This window comes from Protopterus annectens, chromosome 7.part0, assembly GCF_019279795.1.
Source record: "Protopterus annectens isolate FY-2018-M chromosome 7.part0, PAN1.0, whole genome shotgun sequence".
Lineage (NCBI taxonomy): Eukaryota > Metazoa > Chordata > Ceratodontiformes > Protopteridae > Protopterus > Protopterus annectens.
The window spans coordinates 817389593-817406953 of NC_056739.1; the positions used below are offsets into that span (position 1 = coordinate 817389593).

A 17361-nucleotide genomic window follows, 5' to 3' on the forward strand; every position below is an offset into this window, starting at 1 on the left:
GCAGTATCATACTCTGGGGTTGCTTTTCTTCATCTGGAACTGGGGCTTTAGTCATTGTGGAGGGAATTATGGACAGTTCCAAATACCAGTCACTTTTGGCCCAAAACCTTCAGCTGTCTGCTAGAAAGATGAAGAGGAATTTCACCTTTCAACATGACAATGACCCCAAGCATGCATCCAAATCAACAAAGGATGGCTTCACCAGAAGAAAATTAAAGTTTTGGAATGGCCCAGCCAGAGCCCAGACCTAAATCCAATGGCAAATATTGCCAAGTCAAGATGTGCCATGTTGATAAACTCCTACCCAAGAAGACTGAATGCTGTAATTAAATCAAAAAGTGCTTCAACAAAGTATTAGTTTAAGGGTGTGCATATACAACAAAATATTAGTTTAAGGGCGTGCACACTTATGCAACCAACACATTTGTACTTTTTTATTTTTTATATTTTTCCCCTAACAAATTTGTTTGTTTTTCAATCGAATTGTATAGGTTATAGGTCACATTAAAGGTGGGAAAAGTTTTGAAATGATTTATTGTGGTGTCAATTTTTTTTTATATCACAAAAACCTGGCATTTTAACAAGGGTATGAAAACTTTTTATATCCACTGTACCAGGGGCAGAAATTAATAAGAGTAAAAGACACAACTTGTTACCCCTCCCTTACAAAAAAGTTTCTGACTGGTTTGCTGGATTTGCGAAGCAACGCGGTAATGCAGAAGGGGGATATCTCTACTCCTTTGGGAATTCTGGGCAAGATGCAGACATTTGTATGCAGTTACTTCTAACATTTGGAATAAGACTGCAACAGTGATCTTTGTGATGAACACCCGACATAAGTGTTGAACAAAGCACTCAGGACAGAAAAAGGTGCCACTGTGGAACAACAAGAAAGAGCTACAAAAAAAAATGTGTAAAATCTACAGTCAGTGTTACTTGAAATAAGTACTTTACCAGCCTCAATACAAATAACTTGTTAGGCAGAATAAGGAACAGATAAAGTAAGAGAAAAGAAAAAAAAAAATAACATTGGTACTGAAAGGAGTTCAAACATCCATGACTATAACTTTAAGATACATTACAGCCATGCAGCGGCTTAAATGTGTCAACCATACCTTTCAACTGCGCTGCAATTGGCAGAGCATAACAATTCAATTTCTCAAAAGAGTTCCTGCTCCACTTTAATCACTCATCTCTGATTTCTGCTTTTCATTGGCTCAGTTTTAGAGCCAATGAAAAGCTGACTTCTGGAGCTTATGTCAGTTAAAAAGACCAACGGCAGACACTTCTTAATATTCTGTGTCACTGCTGTGGGTTTAAAAAAACAAACAAAAAAACAAAACAAAACAAAAAACAACAGTACCACAGCAGCGTGTTTGCAGTTTCATTATTTTCCTAGTGGTTTAAGAAAACTATGAGCTAACAAAAGGTATGCCAAAAGTGTGAGTCGGTACTTCTGCTGCAAAAAACAGTACTTCCCATTTTGTAACTCCTTCCCAACAGAGGCAAGTGATGAAGTTCTTTCTTAAATACAAATGTTTCTGTAAACAGTCTGTCTGAATTACCTTATTCTTGGTGCCTAACATCTGTATGATCTCAAAAGAAAAAAAAAAGAAAAAGAAAAACAGGCATGCGCTGCTTTTGCTGGAAGTGCATTCTGATTTGGAAAACTAGCTACCCCTTCACTCAGTTGACTGCTGATGTATATTTTTCAAGAAATGCTTTGTGTTTTTGGTAAATGTGAGCTAGTACAGATACTGCACTCATCATCTTCTTTCGGCTTTTCCCGTTAGGGGTCACCACAGTAGATCATCTGTTTCCATTTCTTCCTGTCCTCTGCATCTTTCTCTGTCACACCAGCCACATGCATGTCCCCTCTCACCATATCCATAAACCTTATCTTAGGCCTTCCTCTTTTCCTGTTACCTGGCAGCTTCATTCTTAGCATCTTTTTCCCAATATACTCAGCATTCCTCCTCAGCACATGTCCAAACCAATGTAATCTTGCCTCCAAACCTTCCAACCTAGGCTGACCCTCTAATATACTTATTCCTGATCCTGTCCACCCTCGTCACACCCAGTGCAAATCTTAACATCTTTAACTCAGCCACATCCAGCTCTAACACCTGCCTTTTTTTGTCAGTGCCACTGTCTCCAACCCATATAACATAGCTGGTCTCACTACCCTCTTGCAGACCTTCCCTTTCACTCTTACTGGTACTCGTCTGTCACAAATCACTCCTGACACTCTTCTCCACCCACTCCATCCTGCCTGTACTCTCTTCTTCACCTCTCTTCCACACTCAACATTACTCTGACCTACTGATCCCACGTATTTAAACTCATCCACCTTCGCCACCTTTACTCCTTGCATCCTCACCATTCCTCTATCCTCCCTCTCATTCACACACATATATTCTGTCTTAGTCCTGCTGACCTTCATTCCTCTTCTCTCTAGACCATATCTCCATCTCTCCAGGGTCACCTCCATCTGTTCCCTACTCTCATTACAGATCACAATGTCATCTGCAAACATCATAGCCCAAGGGGACTCCTGTCTCATCTCATCTGTCAACCTATCCATCACCTTTGCAAATAAGAAAGGGCTCAAAGCTGATCCTTGATGTAATCCCACCCCCACCTTAAATGCATCTGTCACTCCCACAGCAGTCCTCACCAGTGTCACGCTACCCTCGTACATATCCTGTACCACTCTTGCATACTTCTCTGCCACTCCCGACTTCCTTATACAATATCACATCCCCTCTCTCGGCACACTGTCATATACTTTCTCTAAGTCTACAAAAACACAATGCAACTCCTTCTGACCTTCTCTGTACTTCTCCATCAACACTCTCAGAGCAAACATCGCATCTAGTGCTCTTTCTCAGCATGAAACCATACTGCTGATCACTAATCATCACGTCCCTTCTTAATCTAGCTTCCACTACTCTTTCCCATAACTTCATGCTGTAACTGATCAATTTAATCCCTCTGTAGTTACTACAGCTCTGCACATCACCCTTACTCTTAAAAATCGGTACCAAAACACTTTTTCCCCATTCCTCAGGCATCCTCTCACTTTCCAAGATTTCATTAAACAATCTGGTTAAAAACTCCACTGCACTATTAGAAATAATCATAACAGCTGTTTATTTTATTCAGTGTTCCACTATTCTCTGCATGGAATGCTTTCCATTACGAAATAAAACTAACCGCTAAATACAGAATGATTTTAAATACCAAATAAAACAAACAGCTTTCATGACTATTAACAATATCATTTTTTAAATGCAAACCTGTTAAAAGTGAGTGCGATTTTAAGAGCTTTGTTTTAAATATATATTTTTAAATATTTCTGAACAATTGCTGCTGCAGCTCTTTTAAGAGCATCAGAAATGTGTTTACAGTGAAAACAAATATAGCATACAATGCTACCTGTTAATGACATGTTTATGGCATACTGTTGGTGTTTTCTAAAATTCCAATAATAGTTTGGAGGCTTGTACTGCAGAAATAATGTCATGTAATACTAGAACATATTGTGTACACCATAAACAGGTCTTCCCCATTTGGCACAGTTGCATATCAGTACGCTGAAATGCTGCTGAGTTCCAAGAACAAAGTGGCTGGCTTGTATTCTATTGCATCAAGGAGCATGGAGAATCTTCTGACTCTGTCATGAAATAACTAGCAGGCATCTCTCCCAGATCTTAAAGGTTTGCAGCCTGTATGCTTGCATGTCACACATTTGGACTGGTGGTTATTAACTGCAGAGATAGTCACTTGCTGTGTATTACATGGAAATCTGCAGCTGTTATCTACTTAGCCCCCCACCCCACACAAGGGTCATAATATTACAGGTCATGCCCTTCCAACAGTGCAAAATTACGTACTATACCTCCATCTCCAAGGGATGCAAATTTATGCATAAGCAAACTATAAGTGCTATGATTTTGGATCTGCTGCTATGATTTTGAAAGTAGAGAGGTTGACAGGTATGGTGTTGACACAAACATTCAAATGCATCTTCATCCCAACTTCCTATAAATCTATCACAACTTTAAGGGATCAGTTTGCAAGCCCGCATTATATATCAGCCACTTTTCAACTGATTATGAAATTCCTCAAATCAGAAAGCATTTTCATGCTTTTAATTTCTCTGAGTCTTTTGGGTTTCTAATACCATGACAGGAATGGATCCCATTCCTAAGTCAAAGTACGATTAAAGTTCATGAAATTAGTACTGTTTCACTCTTTGATGTTAGCCAGTAGTGCACTTTGCAGCACTCCCAATGTGCCCAGTAATGACTCCTCCTACAATTCGTATGGGGTTACATGTATTGGTAGCATATCTAAATACGACTGTAGATATTTTATTAGACCCATTGCTCCTACTACTACTGGAATTATCTGGGTATCTTTCTTCCACATTGTTCTTGTTTCTGCCTGCACATTCTGATATTTTACGACTTTGTGTCTCTGTACGCAAGACACTGTAGTCACTGGGTATAGTGATTTCAATGATCAATGCTACTTTTGTCTTCTTTTCCTGGACCACTATATCTGGTTTTCTAGCATCTATCTTTTGAACTGTTGGTAATGTAGACTTCATTTTCTATGATGCTTTGTGGCTCATGTTTCCAGTGTTTTTTAGCCACTTCAATACCATAATGATTGCACAATGCCCAATGCAACAGTTTTGCCACATTATTACACCTTTCAGTATAAAGTCATTCTGCCACTAGTATGTTGCAACCAGCAACAAGGTGTACAATTGTTTCCAATTTGGTTTTACAAAACCTACATTTGTCTGTTTCTCCTACATGTTCAATGGACCTTGTAAACCAACATGTACACAGCCCACTGCCTTGGGCTGCCAATATTAACCTTTCATCTCTTGGTTTGAATTTGTTTCTCCTCAACCATTCCTCAGTTCGTTCCTGATAAACATGAGTTTTTTTCCAGAAGTTTCCTATACTTGCAATTATATTTATGAATTTTCTACATTTCTTGCCTTCTCATCTGGTCCTACACCTTATATTTCTTCTTTTGTTTTTTGGCACATTCGGTTGCTGTCCGGTTTTTATCTACTTCTGGTTTGATTTCCATTACTGCTTAATACTTGATATGCTTCTGCTAGATTAAGCAGAGAAATCTTAGATTTATTCTCCTCATGTTTAAAAACTTTCACTAGGTTTGGGTCTTGTGAGATCAGCAGATGTGTGCAGTCCCATGATTGCAGATCTATACATGTAATCAATTTCAAGGAGGCCCATCCCTCCTTCGCAATGTGGAATATATAATCTTGGTATGCACTGATTTTTATAAATCATTTGGTGAGCATGAAGCATCTGTCTTGTTTTCCTATCTAATCTATCCAACACATTTTGGGACCAGTCAATCACTCCAACTGTAAGTTAGGACAGGAAGAGAAAATTGGTTTATAGTTTGGATTTTTTTCCTAGACGTCAGTGCTGTTTTCAGGATTAATTTAAGTCTACAGAAGTATTCCTTACCAAGTTTTATTCGCATTTGTTCGTGGTTTATTGTTGATCTTTCATCAACTCACAAATATTTATACACTCCTTGCTGCTTAAGTTCTTTTATATCACATTCTTGCCCTAAACGGTTTTCTTGGTATTGCAGTTTTCCTGCTCTAAAGGTTGCTTTTGCACATTTATCAAGACCAAATGCCATTCTTATATCATCTGAAAAAGTTTTGACAACTTGCAGTTGTGCTTTCAGTTCCTCATCTGATGAGCTGTACAGTTTTAAATTATCAACAAAGAGAAGATGAGAAGTCTTTACACTTTGTTGTTTTCTAGGAGCCAAATTACAGCCATGGCCTAAGATGTTAAGTAGACAGCTTAATGGGTTAAGGGCAAGGCAGAATACCTGCGGTGGCAGTCACTCTAGAATATCCCCCTTTGAATTTTTATCCCTGGGACAGTAATTTGACCTTTATCATGGCTTAATTACAGAGTGGTCTGCCACTGTTTCATGGCCACTGTAATGTAGTCCATCAGTGTAGGGTGTATCTTATACATTTTTAAGCACTCTTTTATCCATAAATGTGGGATACTATTAAATACTTTTTTGTAGTCAATCCATGCCATACTTCCCTATGAATTTATTTAACAAATGATCCTTTGTTTTACATGACTTTCTTTTATTGCCTTTTTGCTCTACTGCCATAATTGTGTTTTCTTCTAAATGACTATAAACTCTGTCTGCATCACTTCCTGTGTATAGTTTGTACGACATGAGTTTTCCTACTAGGACAATTTGATGCATAATCAGTGAAGAAAGAGTCAGCTATACTGTGAAATGCAGCAATGCTGACACTGCATAAAAGCAAGTAAAATTAAGACAGAAAAAAGGAAGTATTTTTAAACTAAAACTGCACTTCTGGCAGCTAACCTACAGAAATTAAGCAGCTTACTCAGCATTTACTGTTTCCAAAGCCAAGACTACAAATACTAAAACGTTCTTCCTTTCTGAAATCCTGACAAAATCTAGTTTTAGCTGTAAATTCAACTATGTTAATTATTTTCACTCACTCTTAAAACTCTGGTTTCCTTCAAGAAAACAACAGTTAAGTGTCAACATGTCTCCATCTTTCTGCAGCACAATGAACTATGCCAACTTCAAGAGAGGCTTAAAAAGGAACATGCAATACATGTGTGCGCACCCCATATGTGTGAGAAGCTAGTAACAAGTGTGCATGTCTAAGCTGATATATATGGGTGTGCATATCTAATCTAGCAACAAGTACGTGTGTGTGTGTGTGTGTGTGTGTGTCTCTAAGCTGGTAATCAGACTGAGTATGTGTGCATGCACATGCACCTCACTTCTGGAAGTTACTCGACTACTCAGAAAGGTACAAGTAACTGTCAGGTGTTTGCTTTCTCCTCAAATAATACTATATTCTGTATGATAAGAATGACAAAAGAGCAGACTAGACATTCAAAATCTTCTCAAGAAGCTGGAATGCAAGATTTACAGCAGTACTCCATGTTGTAAATTTGTTCAGTGGCATCTGAAAAAGTGTCTCCATTTTTGACAGACAAGAAACAGACATTGATCAGTTACAGAATGTTCAGCATACCTCCCAATCTATTAGAGGCACAACAAACTGGATATGCAGCATTATGCATAGTGACCATCGGCTACCCTGGATATGCTGACACTTACCTCTGGTACTCCAATTTTCCTACATGCTTCAATGAAGTTTTCTACATTCCTTCGGCATTTCGGTAAGCTCAGTTTTGGCTGTGAGAAAGACAGAATAGTTTAGCTTTTATAAAAAAATCATTCAGAGATAATCAGCACTCAGAGGGTTAGCTTACATTAACCCTTCACTGTACCAAGTTCCACTCTTCCCTGTCACCTCTTACTGAGGGCTCCTATCAGCTTTACACCCCACTATGATAAACTAACAGTGCTTAAGGGAAGTTTTTCCCCCAAATTTGAACAAATGCTTTGGGAGGAGTCAAATGTAAACGCTGAGTAAATAGAAAGTATTTCTCCTATTCTTCTTTGTATTTATATACTGTTTACAGGCAGCGTTGGACTTCAGACTATGAGGAATTCCACAGACCAATGTCTGCTAAAGTTTAACATGTCCCCGACTACACAAAGTAAACCAACACATTCCCATGTACCACCGTACACAACCAGATCGTCAAGGCTTTAATGTACAACTGCAGAAAAGACAAGGGAAGGAGCTTTGAGGTTGCCTTGCCTTATGACTAAATGCTTCACATGAGTTAGATCTGATGATATCGGAGTTATGTACTCATTAAGAACCTGACGTCGGGTTACATTTCAGATACGCCAAGTCTTCTCAGCTGTTTACTGCAGCTTGTGTTCAGTTTTAATTCTGGTGTCTTCTAGACTATCTGAATTTCAGTCACAGCTGCAGACTTTCTTGATTTTATTTCTGATATATAAACGGAACAATGTTTGGAAAGATATTTAAGGCACACACTATTTTAAGTGTACTATTTTAAATGTTTCATTGGTTCACGACTGCAGACTATTACAAGCCTAGACAATAACCAGAGGTCAGAATCAAATCTAGTACCTTGCATCTGTGAGGCAAAGACCCTAACAATTAAGCCAACCTACCCCATTCTACTACTGAATCATGCACATATTAAAAAATACACATTTTTTGTTTAGTCTGTTGATTTACAAATGTTTACATCTATTAGTTTGCAACTGAAATTATGATCACTGTGTAGTAATTTATATTTGCTATGCTTTGTAGATTTACTGTAGATAGGGAATTAGTGTGGACATTTGGAAAAACAATGCATATTATTTCAACCTACTATTGGCAACTTTAACTTATTCTGCAGTAAACGATCAATATTTTTTGAAGTGGGTTGGCATTACTGGCACACTGGTTAGGGTCTTTGCATTTTTCAAGACAGTGTGACAAAAATTCCACAAGATATCCATCGTCAGACACACCATGGTGTCCAAATGGTATAAATCTTTATGCACTCTGCATAGCAAATAAAAAGATGGTTATTTATGAATGTCAGCATTCAATACAGATTTTAACTCTGAAGACATTACTTCCATGTTGATGGTTAAAAAAAATCATCAGTTTGTTGTTTAAAATTAAGAGGGTCAAGTGCCCAATGGTAATAAAACTAACATTGTCCACCTGATACTTGCCATCTTCCTGATAATGTTCCACATTCAGGAGGAGAACAGTATCGTTCTTGTCAGCAGACATGATAGCAATATCGAGCTGATTTTTTAATTACATTAAGGCTGGTCTTTCAACAGGTGTTAAATTTTATCCATAGTTTCTAAAATAATGCCTGAATTGACAATGTAATATATGCAAAATTGCAGATTCAAAAACTATAAATTAGTGGTAGGGTGGCTAAAATGCAAATGTCTTAGTATTTAAAAATAACCAAATCACATTAGGTATTAATTTTGTACTGAGGCATGAGTAGTGAACCAACATTTTAAATGAGATAGGTAAGAGAATGAACAAAAAACTGAATAATATGAAATTAAAATGCACAGAAATTTAGGCTGAAATTTAAACCTTTATTAATCAACTGAGAATGAGATTCAGACTAACAGAAAGAAGATACATTTATAACTAAATTGCTGTAATCACCTGAATCAAAATAGGAATTTTAAGTTTCCTTGTTTTGAAGCATGGAGTGAAATCTGCCTTTTATGTTGGCAGTGTTTATATGAACTGAGCCTACCCCTGCGCTAAAAGCAGCAACAGCAGAATTAGGGTGCTCTTCTGCCAAGACGGAACTCCACTGACTCTACCTCAATATTAGTATTTGAAGACATACCTTTAGCTGATCTGATTCCTAGAGCTATGCTGACATCTATGAATGGGCTAATGCTTCCCCACTAAAGGGGTACATACTTACAATCACACACATAAAAGAGGCAGTTGCCCCATATCATCATGTTTTTTTTTTACAGTGAAGGGAAAAGGGATTCTTCCTGAAGAGAAAAACAGCCCCTCATTTAGTTTTCCTTGGGTGTCTATAATGTGACGGCGAGTTTAGCCCGTTTCCACGGTGCAGTGGGATGGAGCCCTTTCTGCAACCCAGTTCCCTCTTCTGAGGGATGGAGGTTCATCAGTTCCCTCTTCTGAGGGATGGAGGTTCATGGCCACTCTGGGGCAAAACTGGTGGTGCAATCTACCTGGGGGAGATCGAGAAGATCACTGCTCATGCTCCAGAGTGAGGAGCAAGGCCATTTGCAAGGAATGACCTTGTGGAAAGGGGGGGGCATCCTCTAAGGACAGGGCACTGCAAGCCCATCCCCTGGTGCCTATCCAAGGGCTTGAAAGAAAAAAATATGAAACACTCCAATATTTGTCTAAATAATGTTCCCTTCTGGACTATCCTTGCCTTGAAGAAGGGGAACAAATCGGTCAACGGGATGAAAGGGCGCTGATGGCTGACAGCAGGGATAAAACCCTTCAAAAATAAAAAGTCCCACCTGCAGTCCTCTGGTTATCTAATTTGAGTGGGATTTTACAGAAAGGTCTTCACCCTCTGGTTTTCCCTCCTCCCTGACATCTGTCACTACAGAACAGATTAGACCTTTGCAGGATGCCGCATCTTACAAGAATAGGCTGGTGAGAGCCAGTACTGCAACACTGATCTTAAAATCCATGGATAACAAAATACCAACCTTCAACAATGCTGAAGTCCTAATTATTAAACTGAAGGTTAATCACAAAAAACATATAAACATTATAGGTATGTATATACCACCTAGTGATAATATCCAAACATTAGAAAATATACTGCACTGGTCCTTTAATACACTGCCACAGGAAACAATTAGCATGGGTAACGCTAATATAGACTGATTACACTGCAACTTCCAAAAACCCCACAATTCAATCAATTTGAATGGATTCACCCAACTCATGCAAAAACTCACTAGGATTAATAAACCATCCAATAAACACTCCACTCTCGACTGGATCTTAACTAATAAACCAGCCATCTCTTCTCACCTTGGTTGTCTCCCTGGCAGCTTCAGTGACCATTCTACCTACTTACACAACAAACTAACACAACAAAACAAATTATTTACCAACAAATAAGAAACAAAAAACACCTTAACCTGAATGACCTCATAAATGTCCTTAAAAACTGTAACTGGACACCTCTCAAATTACTCCCCTGGAAGAAGCAATACATTTTTTCAATACTACCTTCCTGGACATAAATCTAGGACAATGTGCGTTAAATCCAACTATGCTTCATGGTTATGTAAGGAAACTAGGTCACTATTAAAATCAAGGGACAAGGCACGGGAAAACTGGTACAAAAAACCCAACCTGCATTTCAAACCTACTATGAACTTAGAAATAAAGCAAAGCAACAAATTAAACAAGACAAAATAAATTATTACTCAGAAATTCAAAATCAGCACCACAATAACCCACAAAAAAATCTGGTCTGCAATAAACAATATACTCCAACTGGCAAAGTCTCTACCCTCCCCCATCACTAATAACAATACAGACATCACAACCCAATTCCAACAATCAAACCCGTCCCTCTCCTATCAAAATGACATCCATGCCAACCAATAACAAGAACACCTTCTCCCTGCAACCTGTATCAACAGACACAATCAAAAAATTACTCCAAGAGCTAAAACCTACCACACTAGAAGCAGACAACTTACCTGCTGAATTTTTAAAACTAACTGCTGAGGGTATTTGCCTACCCAGTGTCCATTCTAATCAACAGATCCATAGCAGAACACCATGTCCCTACCATTTGGAAAACCTCTCATATTACTCCACTTTAAAAAGGAGGCTCATCAACAGACCTATCTAACTATTGCCCAATCGCAATTGTATCACCTCTAAAATTCTTGAGAGAACAGTTCACAAACAAATCATATTACCTACAAATTAATACACTACTAAGCAACACTCAGCATGGTTTCCGACCATATCACAGTACTACCACCGTACTACTGTCATTTACTAAAACTGTTGACCATCACAGAAACAGCAGCAGCTTTGTATCCTCTATATTCCTTGATCTATCAAAAGCCTTTGATACGGTCTCACAAACTCCTAAATGTCCTCTCAGAGCTAAACCTATGCCATAGTACCCTAGCCTGGTTTCAGGACTACCTATCTGGGCGCTAGCAGGCAGTACCTTGGCAACAAACACTATCACCCCTTCTCCTGGTGATACTAGGAGTTCCACAAGGCTCTATATTAGCCCCACTACTCTTTACAATATTACAAATAACCTCCATAACACTACCCAACAAGCTTCGCTAATCCAATATGCAGATGACTCAACAGTGATATGTGCTGCTACTACCATACAAGAACTTCAAAAACTAACACAACAATCCTTTCTAGCAGTAGAGACCTGGCTAACAAATTACCAACTAATCCTAAACCCCCCAAAAAACAAATTCATGATCTTCCACCCCAATAAAACAACTGCACTCACTGCCACATTTAACATCACTTCATTAAATAACACCCTTGTTATCCCTCTCATTGCACTCCAAACTTCTGGGAGTTGAAATTGACTAACATGAGATTTGACATCCACACATCCCAAACAGTAGAAAAAAGTACTTAAACAAATAGGAACACTGTACAGAAACAAACACTATTTCACAACAAACACTAAGACTACTATTGTCCAATCCCACCTGATCTCTACATTGCTTTACACACCTTCCATATATACAAATCTAAGAAAAACAGAACTAGCAAAACTGGAATCCTGTTACAATAAAATTGCCAGATACACTACAAGCTCACCATTTAGATCTCACCGTCTAGTACTTAAAAAAAACTCAACTGGCTGGAGCTTCCCCAACTCCCCCTCCTTAACCAGTTAACTATGGCACATAAAATACTATATCAACCTGATAAAACTCCGGCCCTTCATATATTATTTCAATCATACTCCACTACCAGAACCTTGCATTCCACCAACAAACACCTTAAGATCAATAAAACCAACAACCTAGCTTTAGAATCCCTCTTCTCAAGTTACACTGGCAAAATCTGGAATGCCTTACCACATGACATCACAAATATTTCATCCTTGTCTCAATTAAAAAAAAAAAAATGCTAAAAAAATCACTTTTCCAACAAATGGCTGTGCTCTTGCTCTGCCCGTCTAATTCACTTCTCTCAATCAATAATCAATACTAATTCCTCTTCTTTAAGGTTACCAATACTACACTTACTATAGGACAATTGGATTCCACTCAAACAAGAATACTCGACCTAAAAATAACCTAACAAGTCCTATACAAATACCATCGGGCAGTATATGTGCTACACAAATACCCTCGGGCAGTATATGTGCTACACAAATACCCTCGGGCAGTACATGTCTCTTCTTTTCTATTCTTGCTACTATCTATACTACCTTGCTACTTTCACTTTATTTCAATATTCTGACTGACTATAGTATCTGTTCATCAATTCCTTTCTGCAATAGTCAGGCTCTAATGTCTTGAGCTCCTCTGACTGATTACTTACTTTTACAAATAGATCCCGATTGTTTTAAACTCTATTACTTTCACTGTGTGATCAGTTCTAATCAAATGTTAAATTGTATGTATTATGAGTTATGTTCTATGTGGAGCTTTTCTGCCAGGGCCTCTGCTGAAAAAGGACATGCGCCCAGTCGGATTTTTCCCGGTAACAAAAATGTAAACTAAATAAATCTTACTCAAACATCTACTATTATGGTGAGGTGCTCACACAACAGTATTATTTTTTTGTATGGATCACTGTCTGCAGTAATACTCAACAGAAAGATTCCCATAACAATACTCACTATGGGAAATGGTAGAAACAGAAATAGTTCCTGCTAAGGCCATTATTTAAATGTGGCCCCAAAGGACTTGCAGTTGTAAATCTAGCTCCTCTTCTGAACTGTACATGCAACCAATACAGCTTGGAAATGGTGCAGATGGAAGACAAAGAAGATGCTTCATAAATGCTTTGAGCATGGACAGGTTCAAAGAAGGCTGTTCTAGTGTAATACGTATTTACCTACTCCTGTAATTCTCTTTTGTAACAAAACCGAATACCACATGAAAAAAACTTGTTTTATCTCCAGTTTCCTATGCTTCCCAAGGAGGAATGCCACATGTAACTACTCCACTTGTCTTTTGTCATATCAAGTTAATTTCTCAACTGTGAGCATAAAAGAACTGTAAACTACTTTTCCATTTAAGTTTGTGGCTTGGAAAAGAAAACAGGTAGCTATCTACTCTGAATGAATGTTTTGATACTACCTTAGGCATGTAAGAGGGATTGGCTCCAAGACTGAACTTGTCCCTATGAAATACTGTAAACGATCCTCTACACATTGTACCTTGTAATTGAGAAATTCTTTATGCAGGTGTGATGGCCACCAATAAGGCTGTTGTTCAGTACAGACATTTTAATGGACAAGAAGCTGCTAGTTCAAAGGGATCTAATGATAGGTTCTCCACAATGACATTAAGGTACCAAACTGAAGGGATAACCATTCTTGGCGGATGATGTGAAGGACCCCTTAAAGGAACCAACTCACTAGAATGTGACTGGTCAATGGTGAGTACTGAGGAAAGCATGTTGAAATGATGGCCATATGCATTTTAACAGAACAGCAGGGTACGGCAGCACTGCTGCAAACAGAGCTAACAAGTACGAGAATGCCATGCCGTCCTCTGTTTTTTGCACCAAGTAATCTTCTTCACTTTGCTAGGTATGACTCTGCTGTGTTTTGGACTTCCTGACCTCTTTCATAACTTTGAGCATGTTATCTGAAAGCAAGTAATTGAGAGGAATGACTGTCTGATTATCCAGACAGAGTTGTTCCAGGGGTACTGAACCTCTATGTAAGGAAGCGCATGGTGGTAGTGAGCTATACGGTGGTCTGGACTCCAGTTCCACCAACTGGAGAACTGGTACTTTTTGGACCAAAAGAATCATCCTTGGTCTCTTAATCATCACCTTTAACAACACCCTTAGCAGGATAATGAGCTGGGGAATATCTATGCAGGAAAACACTTCCATGCAAAGGAGAAAACATCCATCAGCCTCATGCTCTTACACTAGAGTCTTAATTAGAATCCACAGAGCTTGTCCTTCTTCAGGTAAATCCTGTGCTGCAAATGTATAACAAGTGTATGAAGATGATTCCTCTCCTGAACCTTCTTCAAGAAAGCAAACCAAGCTGCAGGCTTCTAAGATGGCTACACAGTGAGTAACAGGTTAATGAGAGCTCCTGTAGTCTGAAAATTGTCAAATTGCTTAAAAAAACAGTAAAAATGACAAACTGGGTAAAATTCAATTACTGGCTATTAAATACAATGCCCGGATGCCAGCAAGGAGGAAATGTGGAGAAAGTAACCAGAAAAAGAGAATTAAAAGCCTTGTAGCTGTTGAGCAAAAAGTAGTTCCAAGTTCCAGTTTTAGTACAGGAAAGTGCTTCCAGTAATTTAGAAGAAAAATGAATCAATTACAATCATAGGTGTCTAAAACAAATGACATATTGCAGAACTGTAAAAATACCTTTTCAAATGAGCTGATAAAACTGCAGAAGTTGGAGGATATAATGAAAGACTGCATATGAGACATCTCAAGAAGAGTTGTTTCGAAAAATAGTAGCATTCAAAGACAAAGCATGCAGAGAAAAAAATGACATTTTCTACTATACCACAGAAACGTTAAGGAACAGACTACATTAATTTTATGAAAGCACAAATAAGCAACTAGACCAGTTTCCCACAGCAGGATTTCTAAACTGAAGGTGCAAATCATTTGAATGCTCCAAATCTGGCTATGAGAAAGCAGCAAAGACCTGTGCTAGTAAGGATTTAGTAATACCTGCAGAAATGCTGCTGACAAAACTGCTACACAAGGGAAAAGTATTAGAAATTTGAGACAGAATGCACAGGGAAAATAACTACGCACTGTACACCATACAGAAGTGAAGCAAGTTTTTTTTTTTCCCCAGTAAGATGTCGACAGGCAGATGTGAAATTCAAGTTCCTACATTCAGCTGTCTTCAGAAGATTTTTCCTAGAGAATCAAAGACAACATTGACGGCAAAATACGCTATGAAGGAACTAAAACATTTAGTAGCTAATAAAGTGTGAGCCAGCCAGCTGAAGTTAACCTTGCTTCCCAAACGTCTGACAATAACAAAGTCCACAGAAAGACTTTGCAAGTGAAACATTTTCCCTTGTTCCAAAGTTAAAAGCTTCAGTGTCAGGAAAAAAGCCCAGGAGCAGATTAGAAGAGTAGGAGTAGGAGTACCTTGGACTTGAAACAAAGTCCAATAATGGGACATCAAGCTGATCAGGAAGACCAGCAACAATGAGAAATTAGTGAATAAACAGAACTGCAAAGCCTCAATCTCAGAGGATATAGTTTAGACATGAGAAACAGTGGTGCTGCAAGTAGTATTAGTGACTGAAAAAGTCTAAGAGTTTGTTGACTGGTTGGAGAACTGTAAAGCATAAACCTATGTATCCACACATGAATTGTTTCAGCAACACCCAGACTTGTGGGAACACAACAGACAAATGATGACTGTCAGAAGAGTATGGGATGCAGCTTTCCTCAAAAGGATTTTCTTTTTTTTTTCTGCCCCCCCCCCCCCCCCAATCCACCAAGACACAAACCCCAGTCCATGCAGGACTTCAATAGCCTTAAGAGCTCGATAAAGAAAGTGGTTCAATGCAGTGAGGGAAGGAGGGGCTACATCTTGGGCAGCAGCTGCTATCCTTATCTTTTTCATCCTGAAGATAACAGCTTCCACATCCTTAGGCTTCTTGTAGGATACAGTCCCCAACCAGGTTTAAACACAAGCCCATAAACAATCCTGGTACTGGAACAAGACAAATATGGATGTGCACTGAAGGCTGGGTAGCAGCATGGGAATAACAGAGGCGCAAACCAGGCCAGGTGCAGGTTATAATGCCATGTTCCCACCAGACATCAAAGGATTATTTGAAGGCTGCTCTATGAGATCAGGCTGGTTGATAGCGAGAACCAACTGATCATTTGGGGGAATGAGTGACATTTACACTCCAAGCTCACTCTCTGCACCCAGTGTGGCAGACAGGTGTGTCCACACTTATGGGTCAGTCATCATCTGCCAAAATGGAGGAAGGGAAGGAGCGTGATCCCCGCACTAATTAAGGATAAGCTCAATTCATGTGAAGAATAGAAGGCAACTTTTTAAACAGACTTACCTCGAAGAGAGTTTGGATGACAGCTATCCTCCAGTTCTCCGGTTCTTTTTCTGCTGATCCAGCACTGAAATGTGAGGATGTGTATGGAACCCTTCTACTGATCCTTGTGTATAAAAAATAATCAAATGCTCCCATTCTCCCTGCACTGAGGTAGACCAGAAGACGTCTAATGGTGGCAGGGGTATAACAGAGACCTGCACCATGCCAGGTACGGGTATAAGGCCATGTTTCCTAAAGGATGTGTTCCTGCACCCTCAACTCAAGTTATGTATACGACTATAACCAAACCAAGATGATGTCCAAACTAGAAAACATTACAGGATTACTGACTTTGGTTAAGCTGCACGTTAATAAAGATACACGAGTTTTGTAAGGGTATTTTTCTCCCTTGGTGTCTACCAAAAATGTGCAATTTCCTTGGACAAAAATAGAAAGCCAAGCCAACTACATTGACACAGGGAGATAAACACCAAACAAAGGCCTAGACAAGTGGAGTTTGACTGGTGGGTCAGGTGTGTTTGGAAGCCAGCATGGAGAATACCAAGTATGCCCATCCTGGAAGGGGGGGATGGATCATGGCCACTCAATGCTACA

At 38.9% G+C, this 17361-nt stretch overlaps 1 protein-coding gene across 2 annotated transcripts in view; it reads right to left on the reverse strand.

The window, feature by feature from the left end:
- The window catches only part of LRCH4 (leucine rich repeats and calponin homology domain containing 4), a 1419989-nt gene that overhangs the window by 88966 nt on the left and 1313662 nt on the right, over positions 1-17361 (reverse strand). For both annotated transcript variants that reach the window (XM_044077349.1, XM_044077347.1), the window contains exon 18: positions 7198-7275. In XM_044077349.1, coding sequence (XP_043933284.1) covers positions 7198-7275 — 78 coding nt within the window. The remainder of the gene's footprint in view (positions 1-7197; positions 7276-17361) is intronic.